Raw genomic sequence first — 17,872 nt, forward strand, 5'->3', positions numbered from 1 at the left:
TGCTAACGCCCTGCAGCACCTGGACTGCTTAGAGAGCTACTAAACCTTCTAGCTAACCCCGCTGTCCTGCCCTCCTAGCTCCAGCTGTGTGCGCACAACGTTTCAGGCCACGTAACCGCTAGGACTTGGTGTGTGACTTGCACCAGCAACCGCTTATAACCCCCCAGATCCCCGGCCAACTGTGTTTTTGCATCGTCCCACCACGTCCTGGCCTTGTAATGCCACCAGGTGAGGGATTAGACTGCACCTCTCCTTGCTGCTCCGTGTTACCGGTAGCAGTTGATGCTGTAGTTTATGTGCTTTTAAACAGCTTGATGAGTTTTAACGTGTAGCTTTGGTTTGGAGTGAGTGCAGCCTCCAGCTCTGCCCGGTCTGCTTCACGGTGTTTGTTTGTGCTTCAGATGCAGACATCAAGAGGAATCCAGACTCCAGCAGGAAATCCTTTCTCTCCTCTGAGTCCATGTACGTGTTCGAGTTGCGGTGAGACGTCTCGGTACCCAATTCCCCTTCCCATCCAGCTCTGCTCTTCCAAGTGCATCAGCTGCTGTTTTGCGCTGGAGCAGACGCCTTCTCCCTCCCTCCCTCCCTGTATTTACTTAGCAGTGGGGCACAGCTGGGTCCTAGTCTTGAATTTGAGAAGCAGCCCCTAGGATGATGAGGGTCGTTCACATGCTTTGTGGGCACGAGGTGGATACCTCGTGTATTGGTGTCTGCAGGGATCCCCGTTCCTGCTGGTAGCAGGAGGCTGGGGAGAGGACCTGGCATGACCTGGAGCATCCAGACTGGCCAGGACAGCCTCTTAGACTATGTGGTGCTGCCCATTTCACATCAACCCTCTATTTGGTGTGCCATTAGCCAGCTTTGCTTGGGGGCAGCTGCAAAGACACAAATAAATCACATCTATCAACTTCAAGCCTGTGTAGCAGTGCAGAAATAAGGTACCAGAGTTTGAGGGAGCATTTTCAGCGTGAGTTGAGAATGGGATCAGAGAACGGAGGTATGTGAAGAGGGCACAGCTCCGAGATCCCTGGCATTAACTCCCTTTTGTTGAGCAGATCCCACTCCTTCAGCAATTCGAACTCGGCAGAAGCCGTCGCCATGGGCTTGCTGAAGCAGTTTGAGGGCATGCAGCTGCCGGCTGCCTCCGAACTGGAATGGCTTGTCCCCGAGCACGACGCTCCGCAGAAGGTAAGGGTGTGAGTGTGTGCAGGAAGGTACCAGAACGGCCAGGGTGGCTCCACCAAGGCACGTGGGGATGCCAGGAGCAAGGAAGCACCTCAGCACAGTGATTGGGGAAGCATACAAGCAAAGCTCCCTCTGCTCTCTGGAAATCCCAAGTCGCTGATTATTTGATCACTTCTCCGTGAACCCCTGGCTTTGTGCCCACTGCCTCCGGCCTTTGCTAGCTCTCACAATCCTTTGTGAGGAGGGAAGGATGGGTTTTGTCCAGGCTGTGCTGCTTGCCGTGCAGTGCCTTGCCTAGCAGCCAGGAGGAGAGAGGAAGCAATGTGGGACCCGCAGCAGCTTACGGGTGGGAGCTGTGTGGGGTAGGGGCTCTGCCTGCATGGCTGCTACGCTGAGCACCTTGATAGCTTATTTGCTGTTGGTTTTCAGGGCCTGAGACGATCTCTAAAAAAGTTCTTTAGGCGTCCTGGCTGGTATAAGAAAAGGCAGCTTTCCAAAAAGCTCCTGCTGGTACGTTGGGAGTGGACAGTGTGCCCGGAGGGAGCATGCGTGGGCTGTAGCGTGCACTAATTGCTCAACCCAGCAGTGCCCAGCCGGGTAACACCTTCCACATCTTCCCCTCTGGCGTGGAGGGAGGACTGAGTGTAGACAGCACCTTATATCAGTTCCCCTCCTCCTCTGAGAGTGGCTCTGGAAGCAAGAGGGAGGTTTGCCAGAGCTGGTGCAAGCCTCCAGGGCAGCTGCTGGAGGCACCAGAGAGAAGAGCTGAGAGCTGAAGATCTCCTGAAGGAGCAGGAGGCACCTCCAGCAGTGCTGTTGAAGTGGCTTCTTCTCTGCCACCTGCAGCATGTTCCCATGGGGTGTTTTGTGGCCACGTCCTCCTGGGCAGCTGTGCCTCAGCCTTTTCCTACTAATGTCTGCAGAGAATAACACTGGCACCTCACCTGTCTTGTGCTCAGCCCTCCTCCGTGTGGTTTGCTCCCAGAGGCTGCTGTGTCTGGTCTCCCCAAAATGCAGGTTGCTCTTCAATGTGTGCTGTCCTGGGGATCTAAGGGACTTGGGCTCATTGTTGCTCTAGTTCAGCATCTTGTGCCCTGCGCCAGCTCTCTGCCAGGCTCTTCTGCTTGCCCATGAGCTGTGCCCCGAAGGGCTGAAGGATCACACCCCGGTGAGCTGGGAGATGTGCTCTGCTTGGGAAGCACGAGAAGCCTTGTCCAGTTCCCTGGGCTGCTTAGAGATCTGGAAAGAGTGAAAGTGTGTGGAAAAAAAAAAGGAAAAGAACCCATGTGGAAATGGCAGTAGCAGAGTGCTCGGATTCCTGAGGATCCCTTCTCCAGCCCCTCTGTTCAGCAGGAGCAGCAGGGCTGGGCACTGGGTGCCAGGCAATTTTCCAAAGGGCTGCAGCTGTAGGTTTCTGGCAAGCCAGCCAAATGTGTTGCCTTTTTGGTCCCAGGCAGGGATCTGACCCTTTTGCTTGCCTCTCCCAGCTCCTGCCCATCCCTGACTCTCTGCCCATCTCCCCCGACGATGGAGAGCACGCTGACATCTACAAGCTGAGGATTCGGGTGCGCGGAAACCTGGAGTGGGCACCCCCACGACCGCAGATCATCTTCAATGTTCACCCAGCCCCAACGTAAGCACCCGTGTGGCATTGGGCTCTCCGGTACCTGTCCTTTTTTCCTTTCCCAGCAATGCCAAGGCAGATTTTCTGCCCTTTTTGCTTTTCTGGTGGGGCTTCTCTGCTCTCAGCCTGGTAAATCCACATTAGCTGGTGCTGTGCGATGGAGCTGGTGCCTGTGGATGCTGCTTTTGGTGTGCACCGGGGCTTTTTCCCTCTCCTTAGCTGTTGTCCACACTTAGGTGGCAACAAATATGAATGTCCCTGTCCCGAAGAGCTGTGACAGTGCCCCTCTGGTGCCAGCAGGGCTGGATTCATGCATGTTGTCTTTTGTCTCTGGGCAGGAGGAAGGTGGCTGTGGCCAAGCAGAATTACCGCTGCGCGGGCTGTGGCATCCGGACTGATCCTGGTGAGTGCTGGGGCCCTGACCCGTAGCTGGAAAGCAGAAAATAGCCTGTGAACGAGTGGGAAGGAGGAGACAGAGTGGGTGGCTTGTGGCAGAGCTCAGCGTGAGGTCCTTCCAGTCCTTCAGTCCTTCCTGAGTGCCTAGGCTACATGGGACTGGTGGGCAGAGGGCGGTCCCAAATTTTTCTGAAGTCTGTAGGGAACTTGCAGACTCCAGTGTTGAGCAGCTGGGGGCTGAAGGAGGTGGCAGCAGGCAGAACACCCTGCTTGGTGGGAACGTTGAGCAGCGTTGGGAGTCTGATACGTGGCTGGGCAGAGCCTGCACATCATCCCACCTCCCTGTCTCCCTGGGCTGGGCCAGATTACATCAAGCGAATGCGGTACTGCGAGTACCTGGGGAAGTATTTCTGCCAGTGCTGCCACGAGAACGCCCAGACGGTCATCCCCAGCCGCATCCTGCGCAAGTGGGACTTCAGCAAGTACTACGTGAGCAACTTCTCCAAGGACCTGCTGAGCAAGATCTGGAGCGACCCACTCTTCAACGTGCAGGATATCAATCCTGCCCTGTACAGGAAAGTGAAGTCTCTCAACCAAGTGTGGGTAAGACCCTTCCCGTGCCTCTCTGCGTGGGGTTTGGGTGGGGTGGGTGGCTGCCAGTTGTAAAAACGTGGTGGAGCAGCTGGGGAGAAGCGGATATTTCAGGTTTTGAAGCTTAAAACCTCAGCGCTGTGGGTTTCCGTTCGTATCTTGTTTCCTGTAGAGGGGGAAGGAATTTCTGCGTGGTGTTCAGCTGGGCCTTGGTGCTTTATTTCCTGGAGCACGCGCTGACTGGGCTGTGCTCGCTTTATCCAGCACAGTGTAAATGTCTCAGTACCTGGGAAACTGCGGCTGAGGAGCAGCAGGCATTGCACCAGTGCAGGAAACGGGGCAGACGTGTTTAGCTAAGGACTGTGATCTGTTTACTGATTCTTGTGTCCCGCCTTCCTCTCCAGATGCTGCGAATCCAGCTCTTCCACATGAAGAACATGTTTAAGACCTGCCGCCTAGCTAAAGAGTGAGTCCTGGGATGTGAGGCTAAGCTGTTTGCTGTCCTGTGTCTGTCCCATGGCAATTTTTAATGCGGGTCTGTGCAGACTGAGGATGAACGGAGGCTTGCAAAGTCTGTCCTGATATCTCTGTAATCTCTGAGCTTGTTCCTGTCTCTTACCTCTGGCACTGTTGAAGCCTTGAGGAGCTCAGTGGGGGCTTTGGGAGACGGTGAAGTCCAGTGGATTGTGGTGTGCGCCAGGTCCTACTGCATCAACCGCAGCGATTGGGGTTGATTCGGGGTCTTGTTGGCATCCTCTGCTTCCTAAAAGCCTCCTAGTCCAGGCATGGAAGGTGTCTGCTGAGGGCTCCTTCCAAGATCCCACCACAAATGACAGGGTGACTTGGTGAAGCGCTGAGTGGAGGGAGAGAGAAAGCAGAAGCAGTGCAGAGAGAGGACTTTGTGCAATCCCTCTGCTCTAAGCTCTATTTTTTCCGTCCCTGCAGCCTCCTAGACTCCTTTGATGCAGTGCCCGGCCACTTGACTGAGGATTTGCACCTCTACTCCCTGAACGACCTCAGCGCCACGAAGAGGGGGGACCTGGTGCCTCGCCTGACAGAACTGCTGAAGGCAGGCAGCCTGCACGTTGAGAAATGCATGGTAAGGCTTCACCCACCTCCTGTGCAGCTCTGCAGCCTTTGCAGCACCCATTGCTGCATAAATAGCCAGCGGGGAGGCCTTTGACATGCAGAGCAACCATAGAATTAATTGGTTAAATGCTAGCTGCTCCTGCCTGTTACACAGAGCTGCTACCCAGCAGGTGTGGGATGTTTCTTACCCCAATTTGGCTTTCTCTTCGCTAACATATGTTGATTCTGCTTTTCCGTGCTGGGGATGGACTGTCACACATGGCTAGAGCAGGACGCTGTGTCCTACTGTCCTTCTCCTCTCTACGTCCTGTCTGGCTTGCCAGGGAGATGAGGAGCATTTAGCCACTTTTCCCTCACCTTTTCTTCCAGTTGTGCCAAGCTAAAGGCTTCATCTGCGAGTTCTGCCAGAACGAAGACGACATCATCTTCCCCTTTGAGCTCCACAAGTGCAGGACGTGTGAAGGTGAGGTACTGGGGAGAAGCAGGGAGGGGATTGCAGCGTCTTCCTGGACAAGCCTGGAGGGCGTGGAGAGCCAGCCAGCCTGGGTCAGCCTCCGCCAGCCCGCAGCTCTCAGCTGCCCTTCCTCTTTCCCTGCAGAGTGCAAAGCCTGCTACCACAAGTCCTGCTTCAAGTCCACCCACTGTCCCCGCTGCGAGCGGCTCCAAGCCCGGCGGGAGCTGCTGGCCAAGCAGAGCATGGAGTCCTACGTCTCGGACTACGAAGACGAGTTGGAGCAGCAGGAGGCAGCAGCAACCACATGAGCGTGTGGCAGCAGGGGAGCAGGTAGCGGGTTTATTTATACCTGTGGCCTTCATCACCAGAGACTGAGCCAGGTGGACTTGTGATGAGGAGCAGTGCCGGGACACTTGTCATGCTGGGTGCTTGGAGCACTGGCTTGACGGGAGCTGATTTCCCCTGGGCAGCAGTGCTGGGGAATGAACATTTTCCATCCTCGGAGTCTGCTCCAGGTACCAGTCACCTCCCTGCCGCCTTGGCTTGGGGAAAGGCAGCCACCCCTGTCTGTCCTGCAGGCTGAACACGGACCTTTACCAGGCAGTGGCTCATGTGCTGGGCTGCAGCCTTGCCCTTTGGGAGCCGCTGGGCCAGGCAGGGCTGCAAGGCCAGTCCCCATCCCCTCCTGCCTGGGAGGCTCCCCAGTGGGGTCAGCACTTTCTGCTCAGCGGCTGGACACTGGAAGCCCTGGCCACGTCCCCTCCTGGGAGGCAGGAATTGTCTCCAAGTCTTCCCCGGCTTGTCTTGCTGCTGCTGTGTGTTTGTGGAGGGAGGCTGGGGGGCTGAACAGCGCGTTTAGCAGCTCCCTTTTTCATATCTGGACTGGAACTACTGCCAGAGACACATTTCTCTTCCTCCAGGATCAGAACAGAGGAGGTAAAAATGGTAAAAATGTGGTGTGTCTGCCCCCCTTGCCCCCACAGAGGCAGCACCCAGGGGGCAGCCACCCCAGGGGACCCGCTTTGCTGCTGGGCATCGCAGAGATCTTGTGGCAAGAGTGCAGCAAGTGAGGCTTCAAACCTCACTTCTCCCTCATGCTGCTCATCTGTTCCTGGGGATTTCTCCTCGTTTAGGGCTGCCATGGGACCTCACCCTGGCAGTGCCACCCTGGGATGCGCGTGAAGGCTCGTAGCTCAGCCCTCCAGGTGCCTCCCCCCAGCCTCTGTCACACTTTGTTCTTTTAGGTTGGGCTTTTTTTTTTTTTTTTTTAACTGGCTGGATTTGGTTTTATTTTTTTAATGCAGTTGTTTGTATTTTTAACCGTTTGCTCCCCACCTCCCAAGAAGGTGCTGCTGGAGATGTTCCTACGTGAGGGGCTATAAAACCTCCAGAGCTTTCCTGCTCCTGGTCCCTCCCCCCTGACCGGGGCTGGCAGCTGCCAGGTGCCCCTCTCCCATCGGACCTGTTCCACTTGGGAGAGGGGTCACCGAGCCAGGCAGAGCCTCAGGGGAGAAGCTGGACAGGTTGCTCCCACGGGGGTGCACTTTTGGGGAGAGGGATTGGCACTGGGGGTGCTGCAAGGTGCTGCTGCATCCAGGGGATGCTTTGTCCCACGGTACGGGCAGTGTCCAGCACCAAAGTAGCCCTGGGGGCTGGAGCCCACCCAGCCTGGCAGGCAGGTGGGGGGAAGGATGAAGGGTGCTGAGGGACAGGGGACACCAATTTTCAGCCTGGCACATCACCTCTCTGATGGCAGGGTCAGAGGCTACTTACCAGCTCTAGCATTCCTGGCCTGGGACAGGTAGATCCCCACCTTCTCCCTCGGGTTTTTGCCTCCTCCTGTCTTTATCCTCGTTTTCCCAGGACAGCAGCTGCTCTCCTGCTTGCTCCACAGCTGGCAGGAGCTCTACAAGCCTTGAAGTTGCCAGCCTTGCAAGCAGAGAGCATTGCCACGGTCCTTGCCTCTTGTCCCCATGCTGCCACCTGGCTCGGCAGGTCCGGAGCTGGTCCCCCCCCTCCTAGGAGCTGGCTCAGAGCAGCACACCTTCACCCCCACCCTTTTGTTTGAAGCACTTTAACGTCGCGGGCCGCTGGCCGAGCTGAGCCCACGTCCAGTTCTAGAAGCACTGAGAACCTTTAGAGACGAGCGAATGGATTTTGGTTTATTTGTGTTTTTCCCCCAATCCCTCTGGATGTGATGGGAACCCGAAACCCGGCGGAGGTCTCTGGGCAAGGTGACGCACAACACTAACACTGCTGCCACGGCTGGAGGGACAGCCAGGGGCTGCCCTGGCACTTAACCGGAGCCCTCCCCACGGGACTATTGCACAGCAGAGCAGTGAAACGCCGTCCCTAATAAACTAAGTTAAACTCAATGTGGTTTCAACTAAATGTGGTTGTGTTCTGAGCTCTACTGAGGCCCCTGCCCGCAGCAGGGCTCGTGCATTGACCCACAAACACCGGGGATACAAACTGTAAACCTCACACCAAAAGGCCAGGGGGGAGCTGTTTGAGGGTGCTTGGGAAGCCCAGCACCGCGCTGGCTCCGCACCGAGGAGCTCTGCAGGAAGCATGGCATCAGGAACCTGGTTCTTGGGACTTTTCCCCAGAAAAAGGAAAAACTAAGCTGTAGGTATAAGCTGCACAGACTGGCTTACCCTGGGCACAGTGGTTGTAGGAAAGCTTTCTGGCTGAGGATTGCACCTTGCTGCCTGCATCAAGCCCTGCACAGCTGCCTCATTGCAGGTAACAGCAGAAACCTGCAAAACCCCGGGGCTTGCTGCCGCTAGGAGCCCTCCAGCAGCACTATCATGGGTTAGGTGTGAACCAGCACCACGACAAAGGCACGTCCACCCCGAGCAGGGAGGAGCACAACCCATCTCACCCCTTGCACCCCGGGCACCGCCGTGCCGGTCACTGGGCGAGCTCTCGGGGGCCGTAGCGGCGCTCGAACTGGTCCACATCAAATTTGCGCTTGCAGCCGGAGTAGTTCATGTAGCGGATCTTCCCGAAGACGTCCCGCTCCTTCCAGCCCTGGTCGTGTATGCCGCAGATGGACCAGAGGCAGCCTGGTGGACACGGAGCTGGGCATCAGCTCTGCCCCGTGCCAGCGGGGTGCCAAGGACGATGGAGAGGCTGAGAGCCCTGTCCCCATCCCCATGCTGTGGCCATCAAAAAGGAGGGGACCCCCACCCCATAACCCATCCCACAACGTGCCTACGTAGCCGTTGGGGTCTCTCCCGTCCAGCTCGTAGCGGTCGTTGAGGTAGATGGCAAATTGCAGGGCCTCCTCGGGGGAGCGGGTCCACTCCAGGATCTTCTTGGCCCAGTACATCCGCAGGAAGCCGTGCATCTTGCCCTCCCGAACCATCTGCAGCTGTGGGGAAAGGGACAGACACAGGGCTCAGCTCGTGTCCCAGCCCTTCCCAGACCCCATTCACCTCACAGCACAGCCGCAGCCCCCTTGGTGTGGCTGGGGGTCCCAGGGGAGGCAGTGGGGCCCCTTTGGGGTCCCCAACCTGGGCAGCGTTCCAGAGCGGGTCGTGCGTGGTGGCCTGCTCCAGCTGCTGCAGCTCGTAGAGAAAAGGCCTCTTGTCCTTGGCATGGAGCCTCAGGGTGGTCTGCGCCCAGTCGTAGGCACCTGGGGGAGATGAGGGACACCGCTGAGCGCCCTGCTCCATGGGCAAGGGGGGAACCAAGCTTTGGAGACCCCTGCCCTGCAACGGGAAGGCCCCTTCTTTAGGGAAAACAGGGGCTTGCCAGGTTGGGGTGAGCACAGTTTGGACCCCCAGGGTTGCCCACCCACCCCGGGGCGCTACCTTGCAGGCTGTCGTAGTTCTCGTTGTAGTAGCAGAAGTTATCAGCCAGCTCCCTCCGCACCACGGCCTCCTCCACGAACGCCTCCACCGACTCCTTGTGGGCACGCCGGTGTTTCTGCACCTCCAGGATGGCTCGCTGGGTGGACACCTGGCCTGGGGACAGGGGACAGGGACAGGGGGAAGGTGTGGGGTCCCGGTCACCCATCAGGTCACCCGGCTGCGATGCTGAGCGTGGCGGGACGGCCGCGGTGCGCTCACCGAAGTGGAACCAGGGAGAGAGGTTGCTGAGAGCCGCCTTGTTGGGGTCGTTTCTCTGGGTGCTGAAGGATTTCAGCCGCTCGGCAATGAAGGACTGCAGCACCGCCAGCCCCGCCGTGGTGCCGGGGGTCGCCCACTCCACCTCCGCCACCGAGCGGTCCACCTGCAGGCTGGAGTAGCAGGCGTCCCACGCGATGGGCTGCAAGCAACCAAGCGGTGTGAGGCTGTTTGCTGTGCTAGAGCTGAGCTCCGGCAGCAGATCCTCCCCAGGCAGGGCTGCCCTGAGCCTTATTTACGTCCCCAATGTGCCCACTTAGGGCTGTCCCCAACATGGAAGCCCCCAGCTCATGCCAATTATAAACCAGCCCTGCGTGGCTGAGATTTGCTCAAAATCTGGAAGAACGGGGTGGGAATCTCCCTTCCCCAGGGTCTCCCCATCTCCCACTGCCTGCGGCCAGGTCATCGTCCCTGCTCCCAGGATCACAAAGCAGCTGTGAAGCTATCCGGGGCTGGATGCGGAGGGTTTGCTCCTGGTACCTCTGCGGGGCAGGACGGGGGATGCGGGTGCCGAACGACGGGAGGGAACTCGGTGAGGAACTCCGGGAGCTGGCTGTGGATCTTGCCCCGGATGGTCCTGGCGCTGTACTCCTGCTTGGGGGAGGTGACCCAGCAGGGCACGATGTTGTGGGCATCCACCTGGGAAGCAAAGCCGCGGAGGAGGAGCCGTAAGCAAATGAGAAGCAAATGGCCCTGATGGCATGACCCACACCCAGGAAAACATCCTCACCCCTCCCTGCTCAGGCCACTCCAGTGATCCCAAACACGAGACCCTTTGTTTCTTCCTTATCTCACCAGCCTGGGCTTCCCACACCCTCCCAGATCACAGGGACCCACCTGCACAAAGGGCACGTCCTCGGGCAACCTCTCCCTGACGTCCTCCACCCACTGCCTGGGGACACGCAGGGGACAGAAATCCGTCACCAGCCCCCCCACGCCTTGCTGCACCACGAAGGGGGGCAGCACGTCCTTGGCATAGCCCAGCAGCAAGTGGAAGGGGATGTTCAGCTCCGTGCACTCCTGCAACGAGACGAAAAGGGCTGAGGGATGGTCCTGGTGGCTCCGTGTCCCTCCAGGACCCCCCAACCCGCCTGTCCCCTCGGTGGCCGTACCTTGCTGACCTCCTGCAGCCCCCGCAGCATGAAGCCGTAGTGGCGGATGGTGGCACCCAGGAATTTGGGCACCAGGCAGAAGCAGACGCGCAGAGGCAGCTCCTGTTTGAGGGCCAGGCGCTGGGCGTAGAGGAAAGCCCAATTATCTGGGGGGGGGGAATAAAGCACAGGGGCTGTGCCGGGGATGCGCTGCGAGGGGAAGGAGCCGGGGGCTGCGCATGGGGACGCATGGGGAGCCCCCCCCAGCGCCCCCCAGCTCTAGGGAAAGGTGGAGGCGGGGGGGGGGTGGCATCCTTACCTTGCACCCTCTGGTCCCGGGACATCCAGTAGAGGATGCATTTGGCGTCCTCCCGCAGCTCGGGGCCCCGGGAGACGAGCCGGACCCGCTTCTTGTTGTACCTAAACTCCCGCACCGAGGGGGCGGCCGCCCGCCGGGCCGCCCGCAGCGCTGCCTCCAGCCCCCCCCCGGCCTCTTCTTCCTCTTCCTCCTCTTCCTCTTCCTTCTCCCTCCTCTTCGCAGCCTCCCCACCCCCGGAGGTTTTCCTCTTCCCGCTGCCCCTCGGCATCCTCAGCCCGGTGCAGCCCCCACCGGAGACCCCCGGAGCCTCCCCCACGTGGCGCCGGGCGTTATACAACAGGGGGGGGGGGGCAAATAAAAAGGGGGCAGGGCTTCAGGGTAAGGGGCGGGGCCTCCTGGCCGTGCACCACCCATGGGTTGCTGTCCCTGCCCCTAAACCCAACCTGGTCCCCCCCATGGGGTCCCCGCTGGCACCGACCCCCCCCCATGCCCAGCACGGCCCCAGGGGTGCTGGGGGGTGGCCCCGGGGTGCTGAGGGTCCCGCTGCCCCCCCGTGGGTGCCTGCTGGGCACCGCACCCATCCTAGGGAGTGGCCCCTGGAGGGTGGAAACCCCCTTCCCTGCCACCACCTGGGGAATAAAAGCGCTCACCTGGGTGCTCTGCCTCTGTCCGGCAAAGGGAGCGCGCACAGCGCAGCGCCAAGGCTGCGGGGAGGGCTCGGAGGTGGCCTTTTTGGGGAGGGGGCATCGCTCCAATCCCTCCTGGATATGGCCGGGCACAGAGGAGGGCTGATCCTGCCCCTGCTGCTGCTGCTGAGCCTCGCCGTGCCCGAGCTGGTGCTGGGTAAGGGATGAGAGGGATGCACGGGGAGCTGGGTGGCCCCGGGGTGGCTTCGTCTCCACATCAGGTTTTATTTCGATGGCATCTCACACGCTTCTCCGGCAGGCAGAGGAGCTCCCGGGCTGCACCTTGCTGCCTGGGTCCCCACGTTGGGTGTCACCATCCCTGCTGGCAGGGGTGCTGGGCTGTTGTAGGACCAGGAAACTGCAAGCGTTCGCCCTCGGCACAACGCAGAAGTGATGTCCAGGGAGGAAATTCAGGGCTTGCGGCCTTACGGCCTCCTACAAGCCCTGGGGAACAGCCCCTGACCCCATCCCTCAACCCCAGAAGGGCTTACGTGGGTTGCAGCACGTCTGCCACACAAGCAGGGATTTGCTCCCCTCTCCCTCCCTTCCTATGGGTCTGGCTTCCCCTGCTGCCACTATTTATGCATCGCGTTATCGGTTCCTGAAGATCTGCAGCAGAGAGGTTTGTGTAAACTGCCCGGGAGATTCCAGCCTGAGCGCGGTAACCGGTTCCTGCTCAGCTCTTCCCGTCAGACGGGTTTGTTTGACTTCCCCCCCGAAAGGATGGAGAGGGTGGCACGGGGCTTATCGCTGGTGCCAGGAGGTGTTTCTGCCCAGAGGGTGGCCGTGCCCGCAGCTGGTTCCTTGTTTGTCATGCTGGGGCATTTATTGTTCTTCCACCCCGATGAGCTCAGGAGGAACCCGTGTTGGGTCCCTGCAGGATGGCAGAGCCCCGCTGCTGACCCCATAACCTAGGGTGCCTCCAGGAACTGGTGGTGGTGGTGCCGAGCCATCCCCAGCTCCATCACGGTGACACCTTGCTGCCCCACCTCTTTGCAGGGACCACAGCCACAAAGGCTTCAGTGACCTCAGCTCCCTCCACCTCCCTGACACCCGTGGAGACCCCGACGCTGCTGCCCACCACCGACACAGCCTCGGTGCCTCCCTCCAGCCCAGAAACGGGAGCCTCCACCCCAGAGACACCCAGCGTGCCAACGGGGGCCTCCACGAGCAGCACCCTGGCAGCCCCCAGCAGCCCCCCGTTGGAGGTGAGTGGCAGCGTGGGCTCTCCCGCCAGCACCACGCTGCACCCCAATGCCACCAGCACCGCCGCCACCACGTCCCCAAGCCCGACCTCCGCAGCCACGCCACCCACCCGGCCTGAGGTGACAGCAGGCACATCGCTGGGGACCAGCGTGTCCCCAGCTCCAAGCACCAGCTCGGCAGGAGCTGCACCAAGCACGCCCCCCACCCTCCCCTCCACCTCTCTCCCCTCCACCTCGGTGGTCACCACGAGCACCAGCAAAGGACCAGCGGCGACCACAGCGCTCAGCACCACCCCCCCGGGGAGCAGCAGTCCTGATCCCATCACACCAACCGAGCCCAACACAACCCCGCCGGACCCCATAACACCTCCAGACCCCACAACGCCTCTGGACACCGCAACCCCCTCCCACCCCAGCACCGGGGGCCCTGGGAGCAATTCAACCCCCAGCCAGCCCCCAGGGACCACCAACGGGACCGCGGGGACACCCCCGGACACCCCCCAGAGCCCCGCTGCCAGCACCGCAGGTGAGTGCAGGGGGCGGGCAGCGCCCCCAGGGCCGGCAGCGCCCCGCCGCGGGCTTTATATAGGGCGGGGAGGTGGGCGTGGCCAGGAGTGGGCGTGGCCAAGGGAGTGGGCGTGGCTTTAGGGCGTGGTGTGAATGGGCGGGCGAAAAGGGGGCGTGGCCAGCGGTAGGGCGGTGCCGGGGATGAATGGGCGGGCGGCAGTGGGCGTGGCCACAAGTGGGCGTGGTCTCATAGTGGGCGTGGCCTCGTGGTGGCGCGCTCCCCGTGGCGCCCCCGTGGGCTGCGCCCCGTCCCCTGGGCACCCCCCGTGCTCCCCGCCCCGGCACCCTTGGGTGCCTTCGTCCCGGCCGCTTGCGAGGCCGTGCCCGGTGCCTGCCGGCGCCTCCGTGCGGGCTCGATCGTGAGCCCGGCCAGAAGGAAGCGGCCCCGCGCCGCCGTGACACGCTCTGGGGAAGTGATGCCTGCGCAGACGGCCCGGGAGAGAAGTCCTTGGGCTGGAGCACGCCCTTCCTGAGCGCCGCCTGCTCTCCCGGCCGCTTGCTCGGCCGCAGGCACAGCGGGCTGTTGGCTCCCGGGGGCTGCGGTGCTGCTGGCACCGAGCATCACCCCTGTCTCGGGGCGTAGGGACGGCCCCAGGCAGCCCAGCTGCTTCCCTGAGCTTTTTCCTATTGGAGCCGTCCCTCACCAGGCAGAGGATCTCTGCCCCGGGGGCTGGCGGAGGTTTGCTGGGCATCGCACCCATCCCTGGGAGCACCCCCTTCCCTGCCAGCACCCAAGGAATAAAAGCACCCACCTGGGTGCTCTGCCTCTAGCCGGCAAAGGGAGCACAGCCACCGCAGTGCCAGGGCTGCGGGGAGCACCCGGGGCTGGGCCTGCCGGGGGGCATCAGCTCCTGCCCGCCTGGACATGGCCGGGCACAGAGGAGGGCTGCCCCTGCCCCTGCTGCTGCTGCTGAGCCTCGCCGTGCCCGAGCTGGCGCTGGGTAAGGGACGAGAAGGATGCATGGGGAGCATCGCTGCCAGGGCGCTGGGTGGCCCCGGGGTGGCTTTACCCACAGTGGGGGGCACGGGAGGGGACACGCTGTGGGTGCTGCTTGCTGAGCAGGAGAAAGGGGCTTTGCTTGATTTCTGCTGCCTTGCACAGCGAATTCCCTCTGCTTCTTCCTGGGGGCTGCTTGGGGCTGCAGCTCCTTGCTCTCACCTCTCCGGGGTGGATGGGATGCAGAGGTGGGCTCCCACCTCCTCCTTTGTGCGAGGATGGGGCCCTCCGGAGCAGCCGTCCATCTGGGCAGGGGCTGCGAGCAGACCTTTGCCCTTCATAGTATTATTATTTAACTTCTGGCAGGCTGCAGCAGCTCAGGGAGGAGGTGGCTGCTTGACCTGAATGCTACAACGATCTCAGCTCTCTCTGCCTCCCTGAAATCCACAGAGACCACGGCGCTGCCGTCCACCGCCGCCTCCACCGGCACAGCCTCCAGCCCTGAAAAAGGATCCTCCACTCCCGAGACACCCAGCACACCCCCGGGGAGCAGCCGTCCCTCTCCTCCCACCACAGCCCCACACACGGGTACATCAGCCGAGCCCCCGACATCCCCTCTGGACACCACAGCCCCGCACCCCACCAGCTCTGGGGTGCCCGGGAGCACCCCAAATCCCAGCCAGACACTGGGGACCACAAACGGGACCAGCCCTGGTGCCTCCACCCTGACCACGGGGACATCCCCGGACACCCAGGCGTCACCCCCCAGCCCCGGTGCCACCACGGGTGAGTGTGGCTGAGGGGTGAGGGGTGGGTCTTCTCCAGGTTTAGGACCCTCTGGCTAGCTAACTAACTCCACGTTGCTTTGCCCAGGCACCTCCCCTGCCACCAACTCAACCCAGAGCCCAAACAACATCTCCAGCACCTCCACGGCCCAGCCGACGGCAGAGCCCACCTGCCCCGGCATCATGAGCCCAGGCGGTAAGTGCCACCTCCTGGGACCCCAAACTCTTCTCTGAAGCCTTTCTGGCAAGGCCCACATGTCCCATGGGCATGGTGGTGGCCTTTTGGGGTCCTGCAGCCCCTCTCCTTTCGTCCTGTTCTCAGCCTAGGGGCACCGGAGGTGTGCGGGGTGCGCGGTTTGCTGTGCGCACAGGGGGTGGCGCAGAGCAGGGTGGGGGGCACAGAGCAGGGTGGGGGGCACGCCTGAGCCTGCTCAGCCCTGGTTGTGGTGCTGGGGAGAGACCCCAGGTGTGGGGTGGGAGGGGAACCAGCAGAGCTGTGCCTTCTGCTCCCAGCGGAGTCCCACATCTTCCTGTCCGTGCGCCTGGCCGGCCCCCTGGACCCTGGGAACAAAACCATGCAGGACCTGATCCTGTCCGAGGTGAGCTGTGCCCGCAGCCCTTCCCAAGGGGCTCTCCCCTTTGTCTGGGTGGGGACAGGGGGCAGGAGACCCCCTCTGGGACCCCCCCTCAATGCTGTGGGGTGTCACGGCTGTCCTCTGCCCCCAGCTCCGCCACAGGCTGCAGGTCAAGTTCCCGCAGGCTGACTTCACCATGCGGTGGAGTGGGAAGAAACCCTGAGCGCTGCCCCACGCTGCAGCCCCCCAGCCGCCCGTGGCACCGAGGAAGACGAGGAAGGAGCCCCTGCAGCCCGCTGTCAGCCCCTGTGTGCTCCGAAATCAGCAGATTTCAGGACCTGACCGGCTGCGGGGGCACAGCCGGTGGGTCCCACGTCACTGCTGTGCTCCCCCCCCGGCTGCGTGCGCCGTGGGGCTGTGGAAATCCCGTGGGTTGAAATCCTGCCCTGTTTTTTTTTCTTTTCTTTTTTTTTTTTTCCCCAGTCTCTGGTTAAGGAGACGGCCGCGGCGTCGATCCCCCTGCAGCGAAGTCATTTATTAACTGATTAATTAGGCAGATAAAATCAGGCCGAAGCAGTTATTACCCTAAGCAAGTCACCTCGCGGAGAGATTAAAAAGTGAAATAATCACCCAAATGGCTGCGTTGTTCCTGCGGGGGGAGGGATTTTTGGCTGAGCCCTTCCTGCAGCCCCTGTCCCACCGAGGGAAGGGGCATTTGGGGCTGCAGACACCAAACCTGGGGACTGCTCCCAGGCAGCTGAGCTGTCACCCAGCAGCCAGGAGGGACACGAAGCCACCTCGGAGCCACCCAGCTCATAGGGTCTGGGCAAGGGGGGGGGGCTCGGTGGGGTCTGGAGCCCCGAGAGCTCACCAGGGTGCTGCGATTTGGGCAGGATCTGTCCCCAACCCGCTGCTGGCTCCTCTCATTTTGCTCTGTGTGAGTCGCAGGCCGGGCTGGGACAGGGAGGGGGCACAAATGAGGACATAAAAACACATCCCCCTGCGGTCACACGGTGACCCCGCTGATGGTGACCCCAATTTTGGGAGAGAGAGGACGGGGACTGCCTGGCCCTGAGGCTCTGGGCTGTGTCACCTGCTGCTGGCCACCAGCCCCAGCTGGACGGGGTTCTCCTCCTCTGGGACCTGCACACGTTTCCCTACAGGGAAAAGCAGCCTGCAGGAGCACACCCCAATTCCCCAGGGAGCTGTTTCCTGGCTTTTTGGGGGCTTTTTTTTTTTTGAGCCCTTAGCACAGCGCTGCTCCTGCTGCAGCGGGGTGCAGAGCAAGGGGAACCTGGGCAGAGCCTGCTGGATGGGGTCCCCGCTCCCCACGCCTTGTAGGGCACGGGGGAAATCATCCTCGTGCTCTGCCCACGCCGTGGCACCGGGCCAGGAGCCCTCCCACGCCGAGTCCCACCGGGCTGATCCTGCCGGCTGTTGAATCCATAACTTCAGACCCCGGGACGTGGCGCGGGGCCAAGGCCGGCAGACGGCAGCCAAAGTGCGTCACAAAGGGAGGAAAAAGGTCCCCAAGTGCTGGGATGAAAAGGTGACCGGGGCACTTACCATCCCCGTCCGGCACAGCTGCCTTCGTGGCAGGGGGAGGAGATGCTCCGGGGGTGGCCGAGCCCCCCCTGCCCTCAGCCTGGGACGGAGCAGAGGGGACCTGGTTGTGATGGGGGTGCTGTGATCCCAAAATGGGGACACGGAGCTGTGACAGGCTCCCAGCCCTGCCCAGCACAGCCGAATGCTTGCTGGGCTCTGGGTGCAGCCCTCCCAGAGCCCCCGCTCGCAGCTGGGGGAAGGTGATGGGAGCCAGCTGTGCCTCAGCACCAGTCCTGCTGTTCCCAGTTTGAATTTTTCCCACCTTCCACTTCCCAACATAGACATCTTTAGGGGTTTCTCCTCCGTGCTGTGGAGCCTCCCCACCAGGACGGGGTTTTGCCCCCATCACCTCGCTGGGATGAGCTGTGTAGATGAGACAGGGATGTTGCTCGCAGTGAGGGGCTCTTCCAACCCTCAAACCATCCCTCACCCTCCTGCTGTAACCTATTTCCCTCCATCAGCATCACCCCTGGTTGCAGACCCCTCTCCCCGGCACCCAGGGGGACCGTCCCCTCCGGAGGGTGGCACCAGCCCCTGGTGACCGAGGTGTCCCCTCCAGCGTCCCCCTCCCCTTCACTGCGCTGTGCCCGGTGCACCAAATGATCCATAACCCGTGGGGTTGATGGATAA

The 17,872-nt window shown here is 61.3% G+C and overlaps 3 protein-coding genes across 9 annotated transcripts in view; 2 read left to right on the plus strand and 1 right to left on the minus strand.

Moving 5' to 3' along the window:
* RUBCN (rubicon autophagy regulator) overlaps positions 1–7,714 on the plus strand; it is a 25,638-nt gene extending 17,924 nt beyond the window's left edge. For all 6 annotated transcript variants that reach the window (XM_027464136.3, XM_072042634.1, XM_072042633.1 and 3 more), the window contains 9 exons: positions 402–462; positions 1,056–1,188; positions 2,673–2,818; positions 3,148–3,212; positions 3,570–3,808; positions 4,201–4,262; positions 4,742–4,895; positions 5,255–5,348; positions 5,484–7,714. In XM_027464136.3, the coding sequence (XP_027319937.3) occupies positions 402–462; positions 1,056–1,188; positions 2,673–2,818; positions 3,148–3,212; positions 3,570–3,808; positions 4,201–4,262; positions 4,742–4,895; positions 5,255–5,348; positions 5,484–5,647 (1,118 nt within the window). In that variant the 3' untranslated portion in view covers positions 5,648–7,714. The remainder of the gene's footprint in view (positions 1–401; positions 463–1,055; positions 1,189–2,672; positions 2,819–3,147; positions 3,213–3,569; positions 3,809–4,200; positions 4,263–4,741; positions 4,896–5,254; positions 5,349–5,483) is intronic.
* On the minus strand, positions 7,475–11,366 carry LOC101799833 (deoxyribodipyrimidine photo-lyase). Its single transcript, XM_027464150.3, has 9 exons — positions 10,883–11,366; positions 10,585–10,730; positions 10,310–10,492; positions 9,953–10,111; positions 9,416–9,614; positions 9,158–9,310; positions 8,858–8,979; positions 8,556–8,715; positions 7,475–8,407 (listed from the first exon to the last, which is right to left on the minus strand). Exons 1-9 carry the CDS (start codon positions 11,148–11,150, stop codon positions 8,253–8,255), a joined length of 1,545 nt encoding a protein of 514 aa, XP_027319951.3. The 5' UTR covers positions 11,151–11,366; the 3' UTR covers positions 7,475–8,252.
* Positions 11,367–11,511: 145 nt separating this feature from the next.
* Positions 11,512–16,272, plus strand: LOC106018780 (uncharacterized). Of its 2 annotated transcripts, XM_072042638.1 has the most exons (6): positions 11,512–11,725; positions 12,568–13,299; positions 14,728–15,063; positions 15,151–15,258; positions 15,576–15,661; positions 15,789–16,272. In XM_072042638.1, exons 1-6 carry the CDS (start codon positions 11,650–11,652, stop codon positions 15,858–15,860), a joined length of 1,410 nt encoding a protein of 469 aa, XP_071898739.1. In that variant the 5' UTR covers positions 11,512–11,649; the 3' UTR covers positions 15,861–16,272. The 2 variants fall into 2 exon arrangements, with proteins under 2 accessions (XP_071898739.1, XP_021131726.4); XM_021276051.4 differs by lacking the exons at positions 11,512–11,725; positions 12,568–13,299 and adding an exon at positions 13,527–14,281.
* Positions 16,273–17,872: the final 1,600 nt, after the last annotated feature.

Source organism: Anas platyrhynchos, chromosome 9, assembly GCF_047663525.1.
Source record: "Anas platyrhynchos isolate ZD024472 breed Pekin duck chromosome 9, IASCAAS_PekinDuck_T2T, whole genome shotgun sequence".
In the NCBI taxonomy this organism is placed as follows: Eukaryota; Metazoa; Chordata; class Aves; order Anseriformes; family Anatidae; genus Anas; species Anas platyrhynchos.

Coding starts and splice junctions, on each gene's coding strand:
- LOC106018780 (XM_072042638.1), top strand. CDS start 11,650: ATGGCCGGGCACAGAGGAGGGCTGATCCTGCCCCTGCTGCTGCTGCTG. Junction 13,300..14,727: donor CCCCGCTGCCAGCACCGCAG/GTGAGTGCAGGG, acceptor TGAAATCCACAG/AGACCACGGCGCTGCCGTCC. Junction 15,662..15,788: donor AGGACCTGATCCTGTCCGAG/GTGAGCTGTGCC, acceptor CTCTGCCCCCAG/CTCCGCCACAGGCTGCAGGT.
- LOC101799833 (XM_027464150.3), bottom strand. CDS start 11,150: ATGCCGAGGGGCAGCGGGAAGAGGAAAACCTCCGGGGGTGGGGAGGCT. Junction 9,615..9,952: donor CCCCGTCCTGCCCCGCAGAG/GTACCAGGAGCA, acceptor GGTTGCTTGCAG/CCCATCGCGTGGGACGCCTG. Junction 8,408..8,555: donor AGACCCCAACGGCTACGTAG/GCACGTTGTGGG, acceptor CGTGTCCACCAG/GCTGCCTCTGGTCCATCTGC.